This window comes from Heterocephalus glaber, unplaced genomic scaffold (assembly GCF_053883595.1).
Source record: "Heterocephalus glaber isolate CG9 unplaced genomic scaffold, H.glaber_assembly_v1.0 deba00001564, whole genome shotgun sequence".
Taxonomy (NCBI): Eukaryota; Metazoa; Chordata; class Mammalia; order Rodentia; family Bathyergidae; genus Heterocephalus; species Heterocephalus glaber.
Window position 1 is genome coordinate 9,682,103 of NW_028258351.1, and position 25,142 is coordinate 9,707,244.

Below are 25,142 nucleotides of genomic sequence, written 5' to 3' on the forward strand. Positions count from 1 at the left end.
TGCATGTCACTATTATCAGACCAGTGCTGATGCCAGACCTAGGCGAGGCCAGGGCCAGAAGGTTTTGCCTTGGGAGAGGCATGATGCGGGGGTGGAGGTCAGATCCATATGGATACTGAGAAACGCCTGTAATAAGCAGAGCCAATATTGTTTAAAATGGCACTGTCTCAGACACTGAGCACAAGAAGCTAGCCACCGGTTATGGGACTGCATCACTTCTCTTTATTCTGGCTTCGATGCCAGAAGCCCTCTCCTCTGTGTCATCACAGGATCCTTTGCGCCATGGCGTGGGAGAGGGGGTCTCCACGGGCCAGCAGAAGCCATTGTCATCTCTCCTGCACTGTCTTGTTCTCTTTCCTCTTTGTCCTTCTGGCCACCTAGTCCAGAATAGTCAAAAAGATCTTTGTGCTGCCATGACCTTTTATGAGGATCTGGGGCCTTATTAGGGCCTTACTTCCCACACCTTTAAAAAGTAGAGTTAAATAAGATCCATCATGCACAAACTTCAGAAAAGGACCAGATAATTAGGCTTTGCAGACTAAGGGAGAAATCAAGTTCTAACGCGGGCCCTAGTGTTGGTGGTGTGCACAGCATGGATCCTGGTGCTCCAGCTTGGCCTTGCCACCTGAGCAGGGGTCTGCACAGAAAATACAGAACCCAGCGAGCTAGCTGTGTGCCAGCAGCACTTGACAACAGAAACCTGAATTCAATAGCTCACATATCAATGAATAGTTTTTTAAATTTTTTTTCTCCCCCACCCAGCCATTTAGACAGGTAAAAATCATTGTCAGTTTGTAGATTGTGCAGAAACCAGTGGCAGGCTATGGTTGGCCCCAGGTTGGCCTCCTTAACGGCATGAATAGCTTTAGACTGGTTTTTTGTTTGGCTTTTTTTTTTGAGACAGAGTCTCACTATGTTCCAAGCTGGCCTTGAAGTTGCTATGTAGCTCAGGCTGGCCTTGAATTCAAGATCCTCCTGCTTTAGCTTCTTGAGTGCTGAGATTATAGACATGTACCACCACGCCCAGCAGCTTTAGACTTTTTCAAGGCAAAGGATGCTTTCTAAAAGTGAAATCTCCCACCAGGCCCCAATAGCAAAGACAGAGAGAGAGGAGCTCCCCTTGATGGGAGTGGAGGGCAAGGGCCTATCTTCTACCCACTGCCAAGGAGCCCTTGGCATACTAGTCCCTGTGTACATGTCACATCTCCAAGTCTCTGCTGAAGCTTCACACCTAGAGCTCACACCTGGTTCCGGAACTGTGTGGTGGTGCGATCTTTCTTCTCAAAGGGGTCAGGTAGTAAATACTTCAGGATTGCAGGGGACACAGTCTGTCACTTTTTTTCTAAAGACCCTTGGAAGTTGTTAAAACCCTTCATAGCTGGTGGCCATATTTGGCTTGCCCATAGTGTGCCAGGCCCTTTCTTAAGGAAGAACCAAACTGAGCCCCACTCTGCAGGTGAGGAGAGGCCTAGCATGAGTCGTCCAAACTGGATCCAAGTAGAAGTCACTGAGAAAATGTGGTTTATTCTGCTGCTCAGGGATGGTCTGGAGGGGCAGCCACCTGGGGTTAGGGAATGCTGTCTTATTGTTTATATTAGGTCCAACTTTTGCTCTTAGGATGGGTGGGAATATCTCATATAGATTGAGTATCCCTTATCTGAAACGCTTGGGACCAAAAAGACCAGTTTTTCTCAAATATTGGAATGTTTGCGTGGGCTTTACAGTTTGAGCATCCCTAACCCATGTTGGAACTCAGAAGATTTCCAGCCTTTGGAGCATTTGTTTCCACATTAGAGGTGCTTAGCCTGTTCAGAGTGGGGTGAATGGTTGAGTTTCAGTCAGCCATTGCTGCGTTTCTGCTGCACACGTGGGCATGCACATGCCCGAGGATAGACAGACCTCCCCCAGCATGGAGTGTGCAGTCTAATCAGGATAAAGTCAAGCAGACACGCTGCAATGCAACCTCCATCCAGCACAACTCTACCTTGTCACCTCTAACTCAACTCCTAGCACAGATCCAGGAACAGAGTGGGTGGCGAACAAATATTTGACAGGTACCTGAATAAATGAGTGAATGATCCTGGTATGCTGGGTGCGGGGAGGGAGGTAGAGCCCTGGGGCAACCCCAGTGAGGGCCTGTTTGCCCACCAGGGGATTGAAGGAAAGGTCTCTAGAAGATGGTCATCAGTGTGGGGCTGGAAGAGGGACCATCCAAGCAGGCAGGGATGGAGCACGGGGTTCCCTGAGCAGTGCCAAGAGGGGGCTGTGGAGCAGCAAGGCCGAGTTCTGAGCTCCTCCTGCAGACCTGGGGTCACTCTGTACATTCTGGGCCTCAGCTGCCCTGGCCTTCCAAGAGAAGGCTGCACTAGGTCGGCACTGGCATGCAAGGAACAGTCTCTTTCTGTGGAAAACCAAACAGCCCCACCTTCTCGTGCCACAGACAGGAAACTGAGCCTACAGGGGGAGCTATTATTGTAACCATATTATCCTGAACACACTCCATCTCGTCCAAATGGGAGCTGTTACCAGCTCAAAGCCATCAGTTCCAGCCATGTAGAGGGAAGATGCAGCAGATCTGAATGAATCTGTGTCCAGGCTTTCTGTTGATAATTTCTACTTTCTATACCCTCAGCCTCTAAATTCTCATTTTCTCTTTTCTTTCCCATTGACTTTGTTGCTTTTTTATTTGGGGGTGGGTGGCGGACATGCTGGCCTGCCCTGTCATCTCCCCCCATCCCACCTTCCTGACTCCTGTACCTGTCCACTGCCTGGCTGGCGTCACCCACTGGCTGATGGCTGAACAACGCTCTTCCTGCTCCTGTTGGAACGGTCCTGGGGCACTTGCAGTCGCTGGCGGAGCCGCTATTACGGGAAAGGACGTTATGGTCACCCTGACTTTAAGAACTCCTGTCCGGTTCTGGAGGAATAGTGTGTTTCTCTCATTTACCTTCTGCCCTGCTTGTGTGTAGCTGTCCTGTTACATACCCACCTCCTGTTCTGTCTCTGCATCCCAACTTCTCATAACCATCTGGCTTTATCCCTGTAATCCAGAGTGATGTCCTGCAGCCAAAGTGACGCCAGCAAGGGCCATGTGGGCTTGTGTTTCTCTCAGTGGGTGGGAGAGACCCATGGCATGTGGGGGGGCCTCTGTCCACACCATGAGTGCACAGATGGTTTGTCGTGTGCCCAGGGTCCCCTCTCTGGCCAGAGCTCAAAAGAAGAGAATCGAGTGAGCTGAGATGATCAACTCCAAGAAGTCAGTATTGACAGTAAGGAGCTGAGGAGCTGTGGGTCGTCAGCCAGCCTCTATGGAAGCAGCCTGTGGCTGTGCCCTGCAGGACCTTGAAGAAGGCTCCTTGCAGGCCGACTCCTCCCAGGCTTGCCTGGGTGCCACCCTGGGGGGTAGGAGGGTGAAATTGAGTGTTTCCCCTGTCTGGCAGCTCTGGCCAGGCCTCTGGGGCCTGGGTCCCCTATTGGCTTGGCTTCTGATGCTGCTCTTGCCTCTTCTCTGTCCCTTGTAGGTTGTAGCCTGGCTGCTCTGCATGCACCAGGAACTTTCTGCCTCCCAGCTGACAACTTGGCTCTGACTTCTACTAAAATGCAAAGTGCCAAGTGGGCACTAACCCGGGGGATGCCGTCTCTGCTGCTTCACTCTTCTCTCTCCAGACTTCCTGTGGTCTGGTTTTTTAAACCAGCCTCTTGCCCTCTCCACATGGCCTGCGTGTGCCCCAGTAACTTCTGATGGTGGAGGATCGCACTAGCCAGGCCCCCCTGCAATGCTGCACAGCTTCCAGCACCTCCCTGGATGTGACTCTTCTTTCTGGCTCTTCTGAGGGATGGGCTGGCCCAGTCTGCTGCTAACACCTTAATAAGCTTCCTGCTGACCATGTTCTGAGAACGGGGGCGGGGTGCTTGGCTTCTAACACCTCTAACCCATGGGGACTTTGTCCTGCAAGGAGTGGAATGGTTGCCGAGCTGCCTCAAGGCCAGCTCCATGGTCCCAGGAGCCCTCTCTGGGTTCCTGTGTCTGTCTTCTCTGTAGATGTGGGTAGTAGACACAGAAGGTCCTGTTGCTGTGAAAGACACCAGCTGAGAAGGGCTGTGTCCTCAGTGGCACAGAACATTCGACCTCATTCAAAGAGGTTCCTATTCCCAAGCTTCAGTAATGGAAACTCAGCTGCTGCCCCAAGCCTGCCCCTGCCATGTTACTCCCTTTGCACCCGCCCTGGCTTTGTAGACTGTCAGGTCAGTATTCAGCATTTGTGAGCTGACAGGTCACTGCTTCTGAGTGCCCTCCCTCCAAATTTACTGACCCCAGATCTCTGGAATCTGGCTTGGAAGTCACACCTCAGCCCATCCCAGAGAACCTCCTGATGGAGCCAATGCTTGAGCACTTTTTTTTTTTTTTTTTTTTGAGGTACTGGGGATTGAACCCAGGGGCACGCTACTACTGAACTACATCCCCAGCCATTTTAATTTTTTGCTTTGAGACAGAGTTTCACTGAATTGCTCACCCTGGCCTCAGATTTGTGATCCTCCTGCCTCAGCATCTTGAGCCTCTGGAATTACAGGTGTGCACCAGCTGAGCACCATTTCTAAAAGGAGCATACACCGTTACTCCTGGTGGGTGTTGGGGCTCAGGTTTTTCTTCCCCCTAGTACCGCACAGAGCAAGGACGTTCCAAGGCTGCCAGTATGGGAACGGTTCCCACGAGCCCACAGCAGCTAGCAGTACACCCTAGGTCCTGGGAGTCAGAGGTGAATGAGCCATGTCACTGTCCCCCAGGAGTGGGGAGTGTGGCCAAGGCCGAGGACGCTGCCAAGAGTAGATCTGCCGAGGCTGTGGACTGAGCAATCATTGTCACTTCTTGGTTTGGGCCAGGTCCCTTCGACTCTGATCAAGATCAACAGACCCATAACCCCACATTTTGTTCCTCTTCACAGCATTAACAGCAGCAAAGTTGTACCCCGCTTTGAGAGGTTCGGCCTCGGTGCCCTGGAGTCCAGTAACCCAAAGATGTAGCCAGCTGTGCATTTTTTCTGCGGCCTGTCTCTTTTTAAAATGTGTTTTTAAAACACACAAACAACCGTCACAGCAACAACAAAAATGAAAAACCACTCCACCTGTCCAACGCTACAAACCAGGAGGGTGAGTCTTCCATTCCGATTGTTCATCGCAAAGACACATGGGTCCTGAAGATGGAACTGTACCCGACAGCAAATGTTTACACATATGTTTCTGCCAAGCGAATTTGGTGTTTTACAATAGGTAATAATATGGTCCGTGCATGAGGGCACAGGCACCTGGGGATGGAAGAAGTGTCTGTCCCCTTGAAGGATCTTATAGCACTGAGGAGCCCAGTGCTTGGTCAGAAGGAAGAAAGACGTTGTGGTTTAAGGGTAAGGCAGGAAGAGGTGGGAGCACAAGGTTTGACTGGGCCCCTGTTTTGATCCTAATCCCCACCGGTGGTACACTGTCCCTTCCCTGTCTTGCAGAGAAAACCCTGCCTAGGAACTGAGGCAAATTACAGGGGACAAGAAGTCCCGGAGACCTTGGCTTTACCTACCAACCCCACTAATCCAGACTGTTCCCACTGGAAAAGTAGAGACAGAATGCAAGTAATATCTGGACAGATCTGGTGGTTCCTAGCCAGGGTTTCTGTTGCCAGGTGAGGAGACATCCTTGAGCTAGTGTTTCTTGTGTGAAGCCCCGCGTCAGACCCTGGGAGCCAGGGCCTTTGCCTGACATCTGACCCTACAGCTGGGGGCACAATAGGCCTTAATGAGGGAGAACAGGGAAAAGGGTGGAGGGAGAAAGGGAGAAATGGACAGCAAGTACCTGAGCCCCTGTCCTGGCCGCAGGGTAACCCTGGCACTTTAGAAACCCATTGTCAGTCATGGTAGACTGTTCTAGAACTCCCCACATCTTCCACTTCCCTGCCCTAGTGAAACCCTTTTGCCCCTTCCTGATTCCTTAGTTCAGGCTCTAAGCTCAGCTGGAAGCATGAGACTGTCCCACCTTGTCACCCCACCTCCTGAGCCCTATCTGCAGAGCCCTTCCCAGCAGTGTCAGGCCTTCTGCTTGTGTCACATGAGTAGGAGGGGCTGGATCCAGAGAGTCTTTGATGTGAGAGCATCCACCTGACGCCGCCAGTAACCGTCATCTACAGAGGAAGTTCCCAATGGCAAAGAAGCCCACCAGTGGAGGTTAGGCTGCAGGAGACTCCACAACCAGAAAGGAAGTAGACATGCTTGGATCCAGGCCCTGTGCTCTGAGCTCAGATGGGGGTGGCCGTGTGGCTGCTCCCCTTCAGTGAGATCCACCTGGCAGAGCCCCAGTCTTCAGAGCCTTTCCTAGCATCAGAGTCCGATCCACATAAGTCACATAAAATGAGCCACTCTGATAAGAAGTGGTGGAGCTGCCTCTCTGCTCTCCATGCTGAGCAGCCTTGCTCCGCACTCCCCCCACTACCCTGGTGAGCGTGGCCCACCCTTGGGTCAGGGGCTTTGAAATCTTTCCAGTCAGCATGGGGAGAAGAAAGAGGAGCTATAAACCATTTGGGTTCAGCTCTGTGAGGGTGACTTCTGTTCTATGACAGGACTGTCATTTTACCCCCATGATCCCTTTGGTCTCCCACGTCACCTCCCCAGAGTGACCTCCCCAACCCAGAGCCCTGCGATACGTGGCCATTGCCTCTGTAGGTATCGAATCCCTGCCCCTTTGTAGAGGTGGTAGCAGGGCCTGGGATTTGGCTCAGTGGTGCCACTGCCTGCCTCACAAGCGCAAGGTCCCGAGTTCAATCCCTGTTACCGCCCCCCGAAATGTGCATAGAGGTGACAGCACATGTGACTCCAGCCTTTCACCTTCTTGTTGTGACACTGGCCTTCCCTGTCAGATGGATGCACCTGAACAAATCGGGCTCACCTCCCCACCCTCAGATCCAGGCCACAGTGGGTGATGCACAGCCCACAGAAAGTCAGTCTGGGTTTGGCTGTGTCCCCTTAGGGCCACAGTTCAGAAAGTCCCCACTGATCCCCTGCTGTGTACATGGTCTTGTACAAGTGGTGGGGCCCCAGGTACAGGAATGATGACATTTCCGCCTTAGGAAATGATTTGCTGAGGGCCTGAACTGGGCCAGGAACCAGGAGCCACTTGACTCCAAGTGTGGGGCTGAGTTACTGGGGCCCCTCCCCTGTCCTCTCCAAGGCCTGGCTTTCAGCTGGCCACTTCTGCACTGGCTGGCATTTAAGAAGATCCCCCACAGTACTTCCCCTTCTCCTGTTTCTATTTAAGTGACTGTGAATTGTGGTTAGGAAGATGTGTTTGCCCTTCTGTGTGCTCTGCCTGTCTGCCTTGGAGACACATGAAGGATGACAGATACTGTGAATTCAGCTTTCACGGCCCACTGTGAAGGGGAGGGAGAAGGTCGGGGGCTGCAGAGGTCCCGCCTGGGCTCTGAGACTATAGTCCGCGCTTTGGCCCTTGCACGTACCTGTAGTTCTCAACCTCACCCCAAGGCCTTTAACCACCAGGGCTGCAGCTCCCAGGCTTCTGTGTGACTCGAAGGCGTGAATCCTAGCTAGCGCTGGGTTCATTGTGAGCAGTGTATTAGCAAAATTGACCTGTCTGTGTCACCAAATCAAAACACCCTCTGCCATCTGGCATTTCTTCATGTGGTCTCAGCAGGGTGTGGCAGGCCCTGTGAGCCTGTGTTGTGCTATAGTGACTTGGGGGTGACACCAAGGGAGGCTCCTGCCATGCTGCAGCATTGGCCAGGCTGTCACCTGTGTGTACACACCTACCGTCTTCTGTGGCCACGAGGCACACATTTTGCTGTTTTTGAATGTGATGTAAACTTTGTACAGTAAAAGTTTTTATATTTTCTATCAATTGCATTTGTCTTCCTCAAATGGTATTAATTTAAATTAAAAAGGTTAGTATTAACAAACATGCTGTCTGGAGGTTTTTTGTGTGTTTTTGTTTCTGTGTTTGATTTTCCACTGGGGAGAACACACCCTCTGTGCTGAGCCTGGCTGGGGGTCTGAGTTTGTGAGTAAAGTTACACCAAGGTGTCCTGGGACTTGTGTTTGCTTTGGTCAGTTCCAGATGAGAACTGGGGACCACCCTTATAGTCTAGGAGGATAGAAATGGAGGGATCAGGGGCATTTCAACCCCTTCACAGGTTAAGGAGCTCCTTCCGAAGTGTTATGGTTTATATCTAGATGTCCCCCTGAAACCTCATGTGTTCCTAGACTGGGCTTTTGAAAGGTGATTGGATCGTGGGGGCTGTACAGCTGACTTGCTGTTAGGAGGTGGGGTCTGGTTGGAAGAGGTGGGTCATTGGGAGCATGACCCTGGAGAGTTTTCTCCCTCCCTGGCACCTTCCTTCACTCTCTGCTCCCTGGCCACCCTAACATGAACACCTTCCCTCCACCCAGGCCCTTCTGCCACCCTGTTCTTGAGTTTTAAGCCTGCCAGACATGGACTGACATTTGTGAAACGTGAGCCAAAATAAACATCTTCTTCTTTAAGTTGCAAGTGTCAGTGATGAAAATGACTAAGGCACAAAGGAAAAGAGAACTGTGCGTGGCCCTTAAGGGCAGTGTCTCTACACAGATGGAGGAGTGTAGAGGAAAGTCAAGGCCTGTAGTGCACCGAAGATTGCCCAGCCACCAGCAGCACCAAAGCCGGTGAGCAGACCCAGATCCAATCCATCTCACTGTGGCAGAGGTTCGTTTTGCCTTCTAGAAGCCTTGAGTGAAGGGGGCCACATTCATTTCAGTCTGATTTTAGGAGAGTCTGGGCTTCTAGAATTTGGAGCAAGAACAGGTAGAGGAGAAGATGACATTACCCTAATCCAGTTCTCACAGCAAGGCCATGAGTCAGGAACTGTGATATTTCAACTGGGAAAGCGTGTGAAAGTTAAGGTGTTGAGCAAGGTCACACAGGCCTCTGCTTTGATTCTGACTTCCCTGTCATCAGAGGCCAAGAACTTACTGGTCAGACATTTATTGAGCTCTTACTTTGTCCAAAGATTGTGCTAAGTCGTGGAACATTTTCCAGGATAGATCATATGGTAGACCACAAATTTAAGGCTCAACAGATTAGATAACATTCAAAGTATTTTATCTGACTACAATGGGAAGACTAGAAACCAGTAACAGAAAGCTAGAAGATGCACAAATTTGTGTAAATTAACACACCTTTAACCAGTGGATCAAAGAAGAAATCACAAGGAAATTAGAAAATTCTTGGAGATGAATGAGAACAAAATACCAAATTTATATGATACAGCGAAAGAAAACAGTGCCAACAGGGAAATGTACAGCTATAAATGCTTACAGTAGAAAGACTCAAGTAACCTAGCTTTACAAATTAAGGAACTGGTGTAAGATTAGGACAGAGAGAATAGAAAAATATTAGAGAAAATCCATGAAACCAAATTAGTTCTTTGAAAAGAGTAAAATAGATAAACCTTTAGCTAGATGGACTAAGGGAAAAAAAACTAAAATGAGACATGAAAGTGGAGAGATTACTACTTCTACAGAAATACAAAGGACTGTAAAAGTGCTATAACAATCTTATGTCCACAGATAACCTTTTAGAGCTTTCAATGATAACAAACAGCCAGCTGCAGCAAATGTGCCGTAGGTTCGCCACCACTGACCTAGACGAATTGGAAAAGTTCCTGGAAATACAAAACCTCCTAAGACGAAATGACAAAGAAATACACTGAGTAGACCTATAGCTAGTGAGAATATATCAGTACTTTAAAATCACCAGGCAAGGGCTGGGGGTTTAGCTCAGTGGTTTCGCCACCTGCTCCCCAAGAGCAAGGACCCGAGTTCAATCCTTGATACCAAAAAAAATAATAATAAAATAAAATCACCAGGCAAAAGCCCTGGACCTGCCAGTTTAACGTGTGAATTCTGCCAAGATTTAAAGAGCCAATGGTAACATTTCTCAAGCTTTCCTTAGTAATAAAAAGAGGACCAATAAAATTAATTTAAAAAAGAAAGGAATACTCAATAACTCCTGCTAAAAGGTCAGCATTACCCTGATACAGAGCCAGTGCCAAAAACAAAATACAAAACAAAAACTCCAGATCAACATTCCTTATCAACACTGGTGGAAAAATTCTCAACAAAATACTAACAAACTGAAGTTGAGATATTAAAAGGAGTATTCACCATGACCAAGTGGGATTTATTCTACAAAGGAAAGATGGTTTGACATGAAAATTGATCAGTGTTAGGTACCACACTAACAGAATAAAAAAACAAGACATGATCTTGATGCAGAAAAGGCCCTTGAGGAAATTCAGCACCCTTTTATGATACAAACTAGGAACAGAAGGAAACTACCTAAACATCAGAGCTATACCTGAGAAACCCACAGCAGAAAGACTGAAAGCTCCTCCTCAAAGATCAGGAACATGGCAAGGATGCTCAGCAGTTTTATTTAGCACAGAATAGAAGTCTTAAGCAGAACAATTAAGCACAAAGTGCTTCCAAATTGAAAAGGATGAAGTAAAATTAACTCCTGTGGAAGATCGTATGATCATATATGTAGAAAATCCTAGATTCCATTTTAGTAGGATTCCACCATGCCCACTAGGTGGCAGTGGTGAGAGAAGGTGCTTCCAGGACATAACCCTACGTCAGAAAAATTCAGGTACACTGAAAAGTCAGCAGCAAAGAAAGCCAGATACAGGTAGACAAACAGAAGGAGACACTCACTAGATGCAACCCCAGTGTCAAGGGGAAGAAGGGGAAGCCAGACCACGGCACCCTTTATGCCCTGGGTCCTGCATATATACTATCTTTGGAGAGGATCAAGCACCCTTAGGGAGGGAACCTGTACCTCTGGCAGCCAGGCCCCTGGGAAAGCCTCCGCTTGTCTACTTTCACCACAAAGAAGAGGAACACAGTAAGCAAGTTGCTTGCAGGGCAGGGCATCAGAGAAACAAAGCAGTGTTCGAGAGGACAAGGATGGCCCTCTGGGAAGTAGAAGATAGGCACACGACCCTGATTAGGCACCAGGGCCAGAGCGCTGAGAAGACTATGGCTTGGGGCTACATACGTGTGCAGTGTCTGTGAGAGGTGAGACAAGAGTCCAGACTGGATGTGGAATAGGCCTTTGCCCAGCCTTCCCCCAGATGGATGTGTGTGCTCACAGGTGTCCTCCTCGCTTCCCACCACCCACCATCAAGTGCCCACGTGGGAGCCCCCTCCAACCCGCCAGGGCCTGAGGAGCACAGCAGCCCTGAGGCTTCACCATGTTCATTGGTCGGTGAGTGAATGGAGCAGGACCGCAAGTGGAAAGAGGGAGAGTGGCACCTTGGCAGAAGGCTTGTGGAGGAAGAAGACAGAATCAGCTGCAGGATTTGCAGGGAAGGGAGTAGGAAGTAAAGGAATTTGGCAGAAATCAGAAAACTGGGTACTGAACCAATCATACTACACCCTCCACTCCTTGGAAAAGCTGAGGGGGTTGGACCTCTCAGGCAAAGGCCTATAGGTGGAAGGGTGAGGCTTGCAGTGGGGAGGTGGGCTCAGAGGGCCAATCCAGACCAACAGCCTCCACACTCACAGAGGGGCAGCTGGGCAGGCCGTGGGGGGACCAGCTCGGAGACCTGCAAACAGAGACACTGTGGATTGGGGAGGGTGAGAAGAAGAGGTAGCTTGTGGTCACAGCAATGTTCCGAGAAGGGCCGGGTAGCAGGAGCGAGCCAGGCCCGGATGCCCATCCCTGCAGGAAGTTTCCATAAAGCCTCCACGTGTGTGAACATGAGGGAAAGGGTTCACTAGTTGAACTGAGACTGCCATATAAATAGGACTGTGATCATGCTTCAATTTTGTGTTTTTGCAACTGCATGGGTTTTTATGGCTGTTTGGTTTTTTGTTTCCATCTTTTTTCCTGTCTTTTTTTCTTGTCTCTTACTCTTTTTTATCCATTTATCTCCCTTCTCTTTTCATATATATATATATATATATATATATGTATAAAATCTGTATATGTGCAAAGGAAAATAGAAATTAACCAGTGCTTTAATCTAAATAATAACTTCCACGGGTATGTCAGGGTCATCCCCACCAAAACTGTGTATAGAGGATCCACAGATAAGCTAACAATGTATTAACAGGTTCCAGTGTCCTCACAGCTTCCCCAGTCTCCACTTACACTTCCTCCCTCTGCATCCCTTCTCCTGCTCCCACAAACATTCTGTCAAGCCCCCTCCACACTAGCCCTTTAATCCAGCTTTAAAAATAATTCCAACAGAATCTGATCTCCTGTCTGTTTTTCATCTATTGATATTTCTTTCCTTCTCTTCTTACTGATTTACTCTTTTCTTTTCCCTCTTTTTCCTTCCTCCTTCCTATCACAGTCCAACCCACCTGTTAGTAGTAGTATTAGAGTATAGTCTGTACGGGCCATTGAAAAGAAGGGAGAAATTGTTAAAACAAGTGTTAATATATGTGAGCATCATGTGATTGGATCTGTTAAGCAGTAGGGATTCTCTCCTTGCAACACAGCAACCACATCTAATCCTATTAAACTGAGTAGATCAAAGAGGCAGATTAATACAAAACACAATGAAAGCAAAGACACTAACCAAAGAGATCTCCAAACTAGCAACAAAGTCTTTCCTTTCTAATTGATTCTCAACCCTCAGTGCCAAAAAAAAAAAAAAAGCAGAAGAAAGGGGGAAAAAAAGAAAAGAAATATGAAAATAAAAGGCAACAAAATGCTCCTTAAAACTCCTAACTCCCCTAAAGCTGATCCAAGGGGTATCAACATGAAGGAGAGCAAAAAATAAAAGGCTGAATTATACAAAGCGATAAAAGAAGAAACAAACAAACAGATCAGTAAGGTGTTAGATGACTGCAGAGATGATATAGCTAAACAGAAAGTGGTCTTAATAAACAAAAAATAACCAGTGAGCTTAAAGAAGATACAAATAACCTGCCTGAGCTAATCAAAACTATTCAAGACATGACTGACCAGTTTAACAAAGAATTAGAGTCCATGAAAAGGTAGCAAGCAGAAATCTAAGAGACATAAAATTCTATTCAAAATATGGACGATAGAAATGGCCAGCATGAGAAGAGAGTGTCAGAACTAGATGATAGGGCGGGCGCAGTGTTTTAAAGGAACCTCCATACTGATCTCTGTAGTGATTGTACTACTTTACATTCCCACCAACAATGTAGCTAGGTTCTTCCCCCTTCCCACCACACCACCTTCACAGCCTCACCAGCATTTGTTTTTTATTTTTATTAATTTTATTGGTACATTTTAGGTATACAACATAATGACATTCGTCACTGGAAATTTGCACCTTTACATAGTCTCTCTTGGTTCTTTTTTTTCCCCATTCTCCTGCCCTCTCTTTAACCCCTCCCTCCCTCCCTATTTACAAAGACTTTGTTTTCATTTTCTCATATTAATTCCATTCCCTTCTTTCCTTTCCCCTACCCCTCCCACCTCCCCTTCCCCTTTGCCCCTTTTCTTCCTATTTCATATTATCTATTATACCTTTTAGTCCTTATTTACACTTTCAGTTTCTCACACTAGAGAAACTATTCTGTATTTACACATGTGTGTCTTATTTATTTCACTTAAGAATATCACCTCTCGGGGCCGGGGATTTAGCTCAGTGGTTCCGCCGCCTGCCTTGCAAGCGGAAGGATCCGAGTTCAATCTCCGGTACTAAAAAAAAAAAAAAAAAGAATATCACCTCTCAGTGGTTTCGCCACCTGCTACGCAAGCGCAAGGACCTGAGTTCGATCTCCAGTACCAAAGAAAAAAAGAATATCACCTCAATGTGCATCCATTTAGCTATAAATGTCTCTAATTTTTCATTTTTTATGGCTGAGTAGTACTCCATTTTATTAAAAAACCATGTTTTCTTTATCCATTCTCCAGTTGATCGCCAATTTGGGCTGCTTCCAAGTTTTAGATATTATAAACTGCTGCTATGAACATGGGTGCACATATGTCACTGTGGTATGATTCTTTTAATTCTTTGGGGAAGATACCCAGCAGGGGAATAGCTAGGTCAAATGGGACTTCCAGTCCTAGTTCTTTGAGGTATCTCCATACTGATTTCCACAGTGGTTGCACCAGTCTACACTCCGACCAGCAGTGGAGCAGTGTTCCTCTTTCCCTACAGCCTGCCAGCATTTGTTGTTGGTTGGTTTCATGATAGCAGACATTCTTTCTGGAGTGAGGTGGAATCTCAGTGTTGTTTTCATTTGCATCTCTCGAATGACCTGTGATGTTGAACATTTTTTCATGTATTTATTTGCTATTTCTACTTCTTTGTGTGAGAAATGTCTGTTCATTTCAGATGCCCATTTTTGGATTGGGTCTTTAAATTTGGGAGGTCTGATTTTTTTAAGTTCTTTATAGATTTGAGATAGTAGACCTTTGTCTGAGGAACAGCAGGTAGAAATTTTTTCCCACACTTTGGGCTGTCTCTTCACACTGTTGCTCATTTCTCTTGCTGTGAAGAAGCTCTTTAATAATCCCACTTGTTGTTTGTGCTAGTTCATGGGCAACTGAGGTTTTGTTCATAAAGTCTTTTCCTACACCAATGTCTTCAAGAGTTCTATCTAACCTCTGTTCCAGCTGGTTCAGTGTTTCTGTTTTAATATTTAGATCTTTAATCCATTTTGATTCTAGTTTAGTGCATGGTGAGAGCCATAGGTCTAGTTTTAATCTTTGGCAAATTGAAACCCAATTTTTCCAGCACCATTTATCAAAGAGGCTATCTTTCCTCCAGTGAGGGTGTTTGGCTCCTTTATCAAAGATGAGGTGGCTGAGTGTGTCTGGAGTTATTTCCGCATCTTCTAATCTGTTCCTCTGGTCCTCTGGTCTGTTTCTTTGCCAGTTCCATGCTGTTTTTATCACAGTAGCTTTGTAGTAGAGTTTCAAGTTGGGGGTTGTGATACCCCTGCCATGTCTCTGTTGCCTAGGATTCCTTTTACTATTCTAGGTCTCTTCTTGTTCCAAATGAATTTTTGGATTGTTTTCTCAAGGTCCATAAAGTATACTGCTGGAATTTCAATTGGGATTGCATTGAATCTATATAGCAGTTTTGAAAGTACGTCCATTTTCACTATGTTGATTTTTCCTACCCAGGAGCAAGGGATATCTTTCATTTTCTGATATCGCCTTCAATCTCTCTTTTCAGAGTGCTATAGTTTTCAGAGAAGAGGTCTTTGATTTCTTTTGTTAGGTTGATTCCTAGATATTTCAGTTTTTTGGATGCTATTGTGACAGGAATTGTTTGCCCTATTTCTCTCTCAGTGAGTCTGTTCATGTACAGGAAAGCTATTGATTTTTGTGTGTTGACCTTGTATCCAGCTACTTTACTGTATTTGGTTAAGCCTAGAAGACTTTTGGTGGAGTTCTTGGGGTCTTCTATATAGAGTATCATGTCATCTGCAAATAATGACAGTTTGACTTCTTCGTTTCCTATCTTTATTCCTTTTATTTCATTCTCTTGTTTAATTGCTGTGGCTAATGTTTCCAAAACTATATTGAACAGGAGTGGTGATAGTGGACATCCTTGTCTTGTTCCTGATTTTAGTGTGAAGGATTTCAGTTTTTGACCATTTAGTATGATATTGGCTGTTGGTTTTTCATAGATGGCTTTTATCACATTGAGGTAGAGACCATCTATTCCAATTTTTGTAGGGTTTTTATCATAAATGAGTGTTAGATTTTGTCAAATGCTTTTTCTGCATCTATTGAGATCATTATATGGTTTTTGTCCTTGGCTCTATTGATATAGTGTTTTACATTGATTGATTTGCCTATGTCGAACCATCCCTGCATCCCTGGAATGAATCCCACTTGGTTAGGGTGTATGATCTTCTTGATGATCTTCTGCATTCTATTTGCCAGTATCTTATTAAGGATTTTTGCATCTATGTTCATTAGTGAGATTGGCCTATAGTTCTCTTTTTTGGTTGGGTCTTTCTCTGCTTTGGGGATCAAGGTGATGCTTTCTTCCAGGAATGAATTCAGGAGTATTTCTTCCCTTTCAATTTCATTGAAGAATTTAAACAGTCGTAGCAGTGGTTCCTCTCTAAATGTCCTGTAGAATTCAGCAGTGAAGCCATCAGGACCTGGGCTTTTCTTAGTTGGTAAGTTTTTAATTACATTTTCAATTTCATTGATTGATATTGGGTTGTTTAGAATTTTTAGGTCTTCTTCATTCAACTTTGTTAATTCGTACATATCTAGGAATCTGTCCGTTTCTTCTGTGATTTCCATCTTATTGGTGTATAGGTACTCAAAGTAGCTATTGGTGATCCTCTGGATTTCTGCTGGGTCTGTTGTCATTTCACCCTTTTCATTCCTAATTGTATGGACTTGGGCCTTTTCTTTCCTTTTTCTAATAAGGTTGGCTAAAGGTTTGTTAATTTTGTTTATTCTTTCAAAGAACCAACTCTTGGCTTCATTGATTTTTTGTATCATTCTCTTAGTCTCCTCTCCTCTGATCTTTATAATTTCCTCCCTTGTATGAGCTTTGGTTTTATCCTGCTCTTCTTTTTCTAGAAGCTTGAGGTTCAGTATCAAGTTGTTTAATTGGATTCGCTCTGTTTTCCTAATATGAGTATTCACTGCTATGAATTTTCCTCGTAAAAATGCTTTCATTGTGTCCCATAGATTCTGATATGTTGTATTGTCATTGTCATTTAATTGAAGGAACTGTCTGATTTCTTCTCTGTGACCCATTGGTTATTCAGAAGTGTGTTGTTCAATTTCCATGTGTTTATGAAATTCTTGTGGTTTCTTTTGCTATGGATCTCCAATTTCTTTGCACTATGGTCTGATAATATACAGGGGATAACTTCAATTCCTTTGCACTTACTTAAACATGTTCTATGAGCAAGTATGTGGTCTATTTTGCAGAATGACCTGTGTGCAGCTGAAAAGAATGTGTATTCTGATTTCGTGGGGAGGAACACTCTGTAAATATCTATTAAGTTCATTTGTTCAAGAGGTTGATTGAGTTCTAGTATTTCATTGCTTATTTTTTGTCTAGTTGATCTATCTATTTGTGACAATGGGGTATTGAGGCCCCCCACTACTATTGTATTAGTCCTTATTTGATTTTTCATGTCCATTAGTATTTGTTTTATATAGTTGGGCATACTAGTGTTTGATGCATATATGTTTATGATTGTCATCTCTTCCTCTGGGATTGTTCCCTTTACAAGGATGTACTGTCCTTCTTTGTCTCTCTTAATCAGTGTTGGATTGAAATCCACTTGATCTGCAAAGAGGATAGCTACTCCTGATTTTTGGGGGGTTCCTGTCACATGGAATATTCTTTTCCACCCTTTAACTTTCAGTCTATGAGTTTCTTTTTAAGTTAAGTGTGTTTTTTGCATGCAGTATATTGTTGGGTCTTGCTTCTTGACCCATTCTGCCAGTCTATCTCTTTTGATTGGTGAAGTGAGACCTTTACCATTGATGGTTATAACTGATACATATTGACTTATCATTGTCATGACTTTTTCTTTTTGTTGGATTCTTCCCCTTTGTGTTTAATTTATGGTCGTGCCTGATGGATTTATTCTGCTGGGCTTCCTGGGGTTGTGATCCTGATCATCATTGTCTTTTGCTAAGATATTGTCTAAAATTTTTTGGAGTGCTGGTTTGGTATTCATGAAGTTCATGAAAGAATCGTATTTCTCCATCAGTTTTGAAAGATAGTTTTGCAGGGTACATCAATCTGGGTTGGAGGCTGTTTTCCTTTAGGGCTTGCAATATGTCACTCCAAGCTCTTCTAGCCTTGAGGGTTTGCATTGAGAAGTCTGCTGTGACTCTGATGGGCTTTCCTTTGTATGTGATTTATTTCTTTTCTCTAACTGCTTATAGAATTTTGTTATTCTGTTGGGTTTTTGGAATCTTAACTATTATATGCCTATGTGTAGATTTTTTTTGATCAAGGCTAGCTGGAGTCCTATATGCCTCACATAAGTGTATGTCAAGCTCTTTTCCCCCACTTGGAACGTTTTCTGCCATCACTTCTGTGAACAGTTTTTTTTTATGTTGTCTGCACTCTTTCCTGTTTCTTCATTGACTCCGATCAGTCTTATGTTATTCTTCTTTGCATTGTCTAGCAGCTGCTTGATTGATTTCTCATGGTACCTTACTATTTTAAAGAAATTTTTCTTTTCCTGGTCACTAATTGCAATCTTATCTTCTATATCTTAAATTCTGTCCTCACATTGGCTCATTCTGCTGCATAAACTTTCAGTGGAGTTTTTAATCTCCTGGAAATCTGTTTGCATTTGTTTTATGGATTCCATTTGTTTCCTATGTTGGGATTCCATCATGTTCCTCAGCTCCTCTATTTTTTATCTGTGTCCTCTCTAGAATTATTAATCATTTCTTGTACTATGGGCACAATCTCTACTGTTATCTGAGAAATTATTTCTGATTTCATTTTTTCCAGATCCTCTTTTGTTGCCAGTTCAGGGAGTCCAGATGGCTGAGTATCAGATTGTTCCATCTCGTTTCCCTTTGGGGTTGCTTTAGGTGATCTGGTAGTCTGGTTTTGAGACTTGTGTAAGTGTCTTCTCATTTCAATAGGGTTGAGCATGGAGAGGGATGTGTGCTGCTGGTGCCTGTGCAGCTCACCTCCTCAGTGCTGGGGGTGGTGGTACGGCAGCCTGGAAAGTTCACCTCCTCTGTGCTGGGGCCGGCTCTGCTCCTTGGTGCTGGGGGCAGTGGTGTGGTGACCCAGAAGGTTCCTAGCATTTGTTATTATTTGATTTCTTGATGATAGCCATTCCTTTGGGAGTAAGTTGGAATCTCAGTGTTGTGTACTTGCATTTCTCTAATGGCCAGCCACACTGTACATTTTTCATGTATTTATTTGCCATGTATACGTCTGTGAAGTATCTCTTCATTTCACCTGCACATTTTTATTAACTTTTTTATTTTGGGGGGTCTAACTTTTTTGAGTTCTGTATGTACTGTAGATATTTGTCTTCTATCTGAGGAATAGCTGGCAAAAAATGTTCCCATTCTCTATGTTGTCTTTTTACTCTGTTGGTTGTTGCTTTTGCTATGCAGAATCTTTTTAATTCAGCATGACCCCATTTGTTGATTCTTGATACTCTTTCCTGTATAACTAGGGTTCTATTCAGAGTTTTACTTCTTTTGTCTTCTAGCAGGTTATGTTTCTGTTTTAACATTTAGATCTTTGATCCATTTTGATTTTGATTTAGTACATGGTAAGAGACAAGTCTAGATTCAGTCTTCGGCATGTGGACAGCCAGTTTTCCCTATATCATTTATTAAAGAGGCATCTTTCCTCCTGTGTATGTTTTTGACCCCTTTGTCAAAGACCAAATAGTTGAATGTGCTAGGTCAATAAGTGAGTCAGGTACAGAAAGTGCTATGGGATCTAAGAACTGTACAGGTGACCGTTTCATGGAAATGCTTCCCTTAATCAGCCTGACCATCTCTTGGGATGGCTCCTGAGAGGGGCTGATTTTCCCTGCGACACAGATCCCTCACTCCTGCCCTCATTTGCGAGCTGCCATCTACAGTAGAGGCAGCCAGGCCCTGGCATGTTCTCATCCATCTCCCACCACCTTCCATACCTAGCTCACTTATAAACCCAGAATAACAGAATAAACTCCCTGAAGTTTTAGTATAAACTTAAGACAGGTTGGTTACAAGTAAGGTGACCATATATTTTATGTCCAAACTGGGACACTTTGAGAGAAAAGGGAAGGTGATAACCACTGGGAAAGCAGAACAGGCATGACCTGGACTGGCCCCAGCCACTGGAAGAAGTGTGCAGGAGAGAACCTTTGGAGAGGTGATAGCCTGAAACCGCTCTAGTTGCTCACGATGCAGAGAATCCCCGGTTCTCCCATGCAGTGGCTGCTGCCTCTTGGGCATGCTCAACAAGAAATCTCTGTGTTCATAGAAACATGCAGGTTTGGCCCATGGTGCACCTGTGGTTTGCGCTTGACTGTGAGAAGTCCCTGGAAAGCAAGGCGAATGTGGCACTACCCAAAGTGGTAGATTTGTGTACTTTGTTCACTATTTTGAATACACAGAGAGAGCCGCTGCCCACCTGCCCACCGTCCTGGCAAATAACAAGCCACTTTCATATGTGGCTGCCACCACTTAGTAGGCCAGACTTGCTTATTTCTTTTGGAGCCATCGGATAGCTTTGATCTAGATCAGAGGTTGCAAAGCCAAAGGCCTGTGGGGTAAGGAGCGTCCTGCATTAGCAAAACACTGTGTACCTGCTTGTAAAGTACACAGGAACAGCTTTCATTTGTGCAAAGAAATATTCTCACTCCATTTTTTTTTTTTTTGGTAACAAACTCGGGCTGTTTTAGTTTATTTTTCTATAAGTAAAGAGCGACACCCTGCCTTCTATGAAGCACTCAATGGAAGTGCAGTGACGAAGGAGCCCTGACAGTTGCCTTGGTGTTGGGACCCATCAGAGAGAGCGCAGGAGTGTGGCTAAGTAAAGAATGCACCCTATCTAAGGTGCCCGCTGCTGTGCAGCTCTGGCCAATTGTTACTTCATGGGAGTGAGAACCCAGTGTTGCCTTTTTGGTTTTCATTAACTTAATTTTTAAAGAGAAGCTAGAAGTCTGGGTTTTTATGTGAAACCTCCCAATTATCAAATGTTTGCTTACATTTTTTTAAAGCAGTTTACAGGACAAATGAAACAAATTTGCAGACTGGGATTGACCTGCAGGCCGCCCAGTGGCAGGTTCTGGCCCAGCCTGGGCCACGCAGGAGAGGTGTCTGGGTCAGTTCCAAGCAGCCATGCTTAGCATCAGGGAGGGGACCGTGTCCTTGCCACCTGACTGTGTGCTGCATAAGGCCACTGTGACAGCTGGTCTTCAGGCAGCACAAGGACGCACAGTCAAATGCCCTGGAGTTGCCCAATGAGAAAGTTGTTCTCATGTAAAAAGAAGAAAGTTGTTCTCCTTTCAGCCCTTCTGATGACCTGGGAAGTAAGGGTCTGGCTGGAACCATACCTGCCCTCCAGCAGCACAGTCCTCCCCGTACTGCACAGAGGGCAGGCTCAGAGGTACGGAGCCAACACATTATCCCCCAGTAATTTAATAGCCTTCGCCCCTCTTTTTTTTTTAATTTAATTAAAATTGTTTTGTACCGGGGATCGAACTCAGGTCCTTGTGCTTGTGCAGCAGGGCCCCTCTTTTTTATTATGGTAGAATATACATAACAAAAATTATCACTTGACCATTTTAAGTGTGTATTTCTTTTTAAAATTAATTGGTACACTTTTTTTTTCAGCCCTAGTAATAGCTTTGTTTAATTCTAAGATGCCATCATAGTGAACAACCTTAACTTTTATGCTACATAATTATATTCAAAGTTTTATATATTTTTGTTTATAATTGCACAGTAATTATAAATGTTTAGTACCAAGCTGATGACAAACACTATTTTGTTGAAAAGATCTTGCATTTAAAAGAAAAAATCTGTAAAACCCAAGGCACTAGGCTACAACCAATATCAGAATTTTATGAAAACAATTTATAATGGGGAAAAAATGGGATCTCGTTTCAAAACACAGCATACTTGAAATAATCTGAAAATAATATTGTAACTCAAAATCTTCAAGACAGGAAATAAAAGTACATATATTTTTATATCTTTTTAAAATTTTTCATAATTGAAATTCCTCTTCATATGTACAAAAATGAAATCAGGAAACACTGAAAACAGCAGGATTCTTCTCCTTTGTTTTCTTTTCTTTTTTTTTTTTTTTTTTTTGTACCGGGGATCGAACTCAGGATCTTGTGGTTTCGAGGCAGGTGCTGGAACCACTGAGCTAAATCCCTGGCCCCTTTGTTTTCTTTTAATAACTAATTCCAATAACCTGAATAGAAATTTTCAAATTTTTCTTTTGGTAAAATTACATTCTTGAATTAAAAGTTATGACTGGAATATTAATAAAATATCTCATCAATTTCAAAATTATGTAAATAAAAAGCAATTTTAATAAGTCATTGTTTCGTGAAATCACTTTTGCATCACCATAAAATGTACTGCTATTCTGAAGTGCATTCCTTTATTGATATCAATACTAGGCCCTAAAGAGTACCTGGATACACCAGGCAAAATCTGTTCCTATCAAAGACCATGATCATCCAAAACTTGAAGTTCAGCATTTGTAAATTTCCCTTACAGAAATGATTAAGAAAGCAATTAACCCTTCTTCACATGACAGTAAGTAAACAAAAATGAGCAATTTAGGCAAGAAAGCTGTTCATGGATCCCCTAACCAAAAAAAAAACTAAAAAACCAAAAACGGCACGGGAGGAGTTCCACACAAGACGGCATTCTGCTTTGATGTGAAAACGGAGCTAATGTAACACAAAAACAGTAGAGACTAAATAATTTACAAAAACAGAAGCCAGATTGGTATTTTTTATCAAGTATATGCTTGTCTGAAAATCTTTGCTCCTGAAGTAAATATTTGGCAACCACAGTGATTAGCAGTTAAAGCAATTTCAACAAAATAAGAAGTCATCAAAAAATGGACTACTTGTCTGAAAGAGCAGAACCTATATTATATAGATTGAACTTCATGGCTCATCACAACCATTTCCAAAATTTAATTCATACTATCCTTTCATAAATTAAGAGAATTTCATTTGTGTTCCATAGTGCAATGACCAAAAAGGAAGAAAAAAAATAAAAACAAAAATAAACCCTCATGCCTAAATTTAGGATATTGTATTTTATAGCAATTAAAAACATTCAAAACAAATTAAACAGTTTAACTTGTTTGATAGGCATATGAGCATTTCAAAAGCATAATGAAATCCAATTATACAGTGCATAATGTAGACGAGAGAAGAATCTAACATTACACAGACATCTGCTAAATAAAAGCTCCCTGTAAGACCATTGGTGAGTGCAGACTATTTCTGTGGAACCTTTTTGAAACTGAGAGTCTGAAACACAATACATTTTTCAAGTAGGCACCAAGTTATCCTAAAAAATTTTCACAGTGGTTGTTTTGACATTTCTCTCATCAGATATTCTACTTACGTCAACAATACATGTGATTTGCCAGGAAAAAAAAAATCCTTCCAAACCAAAACACCATTCCAGATCCCATACACTTAAATATCACTCTCATTGGAAGTGCTATCAGCATAGTCTTTGCAACTAGCCCAAAGCATATGTTTAAGAAGTTTTTATAAATTGTTTTGTGATGTTCATTATGTTTAATTCTTATGCCAAACTGTTTTCTGATGAAGACAGCATTGTGCTTTATGCAAGAATGGAAACCTCAAAATAATCACTTCTAAGGCTTATGGGAGGATAAACTAGGATGGTCCACAGATATTAAGATGAAATCCACAACATTAGAATAATAAATGTTTAGAGCGGCCCAGACTAGAAGACAAGCCCAAACCACCATTTGAAGAATGAAATATGATATGGTCCAAAATGTATCCTTAAAGTTTTGTCTCAACCCTTAGTCTGAATAGTGAGGATTGATCTTCAGTTCAGTCCAGCCAGCAGAAATTGACTGTGCAATTTTCCGGTGTATTTATTGTACAGACTATGTACATTCTAGAAGGTTCTTTCAGTCCTACACTGTTGTACTTTCTGTCCCAGCAATTTTAAGGGCATGCAAATTCCACAAAATCATCAATGAGAACAGGCCATGCTCCTTCTTCGTCATAATTAGACATGTCATCTGCAATCATTGCACTGAAGTCTAAAAGAAGATTCCAGGTATCTCTTGGTATTGATCGTTTATGATGTTCCAACAAAAATTTATTCCATAAGTCTAAGAATTTAAATCTTCCATTAAGCACTAAATTCCAGTAGGCAATGGCCATTTCTAGATCTAATCCTTTTTGTCCTTGATTCTTTGCAAAATTAAAAGTAAACTGGTAAAAATCCTTAAATCGTCCTGATTCTTTCAATTCTTGTTCCATCTTGGGTATTTGAGCCTTTAGCTTTTCTGTGCTGTCACATCCTAATTCTGTCATGCCGTCCATAAACTCCTGCTTGGAGGACTCACACTGTGTTGCTGCTCTGAACTTCCACGCAATGATCAAAACCCTAATGCTGGCTGGATCAAGTGCCAGGTCATCCCAGAATTGCTGTATACCATCTATTCCAATTTTATTTTCATCTTGAGGATCTTTGTAGCTATTGTATAGTTGCTCTAGCTTCTTCCTGTCCAATGACCCTTTTACACTCTCTCATATATACAGTTCAGGATTTTGGAAAAAATTATCTGTTGCAACGTCTAACTTCCACTCATTTTGAGAAAGACAACTTATTGCAGTTGTTTCACTAGATGGTGTGAAGATCATAAACTGTCGAACTTTAACCTTCTGCGATGATTTCAACTTGTTCGTGTTGGTGTCCTCCAGGCCTCTCTGGTACACTTTTGAGACACATAATGATCAGACTCATCGGAGGGAATTTGTACCTGTATATAATATATCTCCATTTTTCTTTTTTTTCCCCACTCCCCTCCCCTCCCTTCAACCCTTTTCCTCTCCTTTGTTTCCATTTTTCCTTCTATTCTTTTTATTCTTGTTCCCTTCCTCTCCCCTCTCATGTTCCCCTCCCCATTTGAACATTTTCTTCCTATTTCCTAAGGGTACCTTTCGAGTGGCATTCAGCATATTCCTACTGTCGCTCAACCATCACCTCTGTCCATCTCCAGAACCTTTTCATCTTCCCCAAATGAATTCCGACATCCATTAAACACATCCCCCCCCCACCTTACTCTTAACTGCCTTTCCTACTTCTGACTTGATGCATTTTAATAGCTTTTTAAGGGTTTTTTTCTTTTTTCATTTTTTGATACTGGGGATCAAGCTCAGGACCTTGTGCTTTTGAGGCAGGAGGTGGAACCACTGAGCTAAATCCCTGGCCCTTTAAGGGATTTTTCTTAATGACATTGTATTGTATTTATTTTATGGTTGTCTTCCAATTAAAAGAAATGACACCAGTTTTCACCTAATGGTAGTGATGCCAAATGTCACTCGTGTTACACACAGGGTCTCACTCTGATGCCAGTGTGATCCTCCCATGGTGCTCCCAGCCCACCATGCAATCATGGAAACCACAGT

At 43.6% G+C, this 25,142-nt stretch overlaps 1 protein-coding gene and 1 pseudogene across 5 annotated transcripts in view; one reads left to right on the plus strand and one right to left on the minus strand.

Moving 5' to 3' along the window:
* The window catches only part of Ksr1 (kinase suppressor of ras 1), a 140,894-nt gene extending 132,946 nt beyond the window's left edge, over positions 1–7,948 (plus strand). For 3 of the 5 annotated variants that reach the window (XM_087191510.1, XM_087191511.1, XM_013076832.3), the window contains one exon: positions 4,944–7,948. In XM_087191510.1, the coding sequence (XP_087047636.1) occupies positions 4,944–5,022 (79 nt within the window). In that variant the 3' untranslated portion in view covers positions 5,023–7,948. Of the gene's footprint in view, positions 1–2,847; positions 2,929–4,943 lie in introns of all 5 variants that reach the window. The other 2 variants (XM_087191509.1, XM_087191512.1) reach the window with 1 other exon arrangement.
* Positions 7,949–23,431: 15,483 nt separating this feature from the next.
* Positions 23,432–24,389, minus strand: LOC101706911 (DCN1-like protein 1 pseudogene; annotated as a pseudogene).
* Positions 24,390–25,142: the final 753 nt, after the last annotated feature.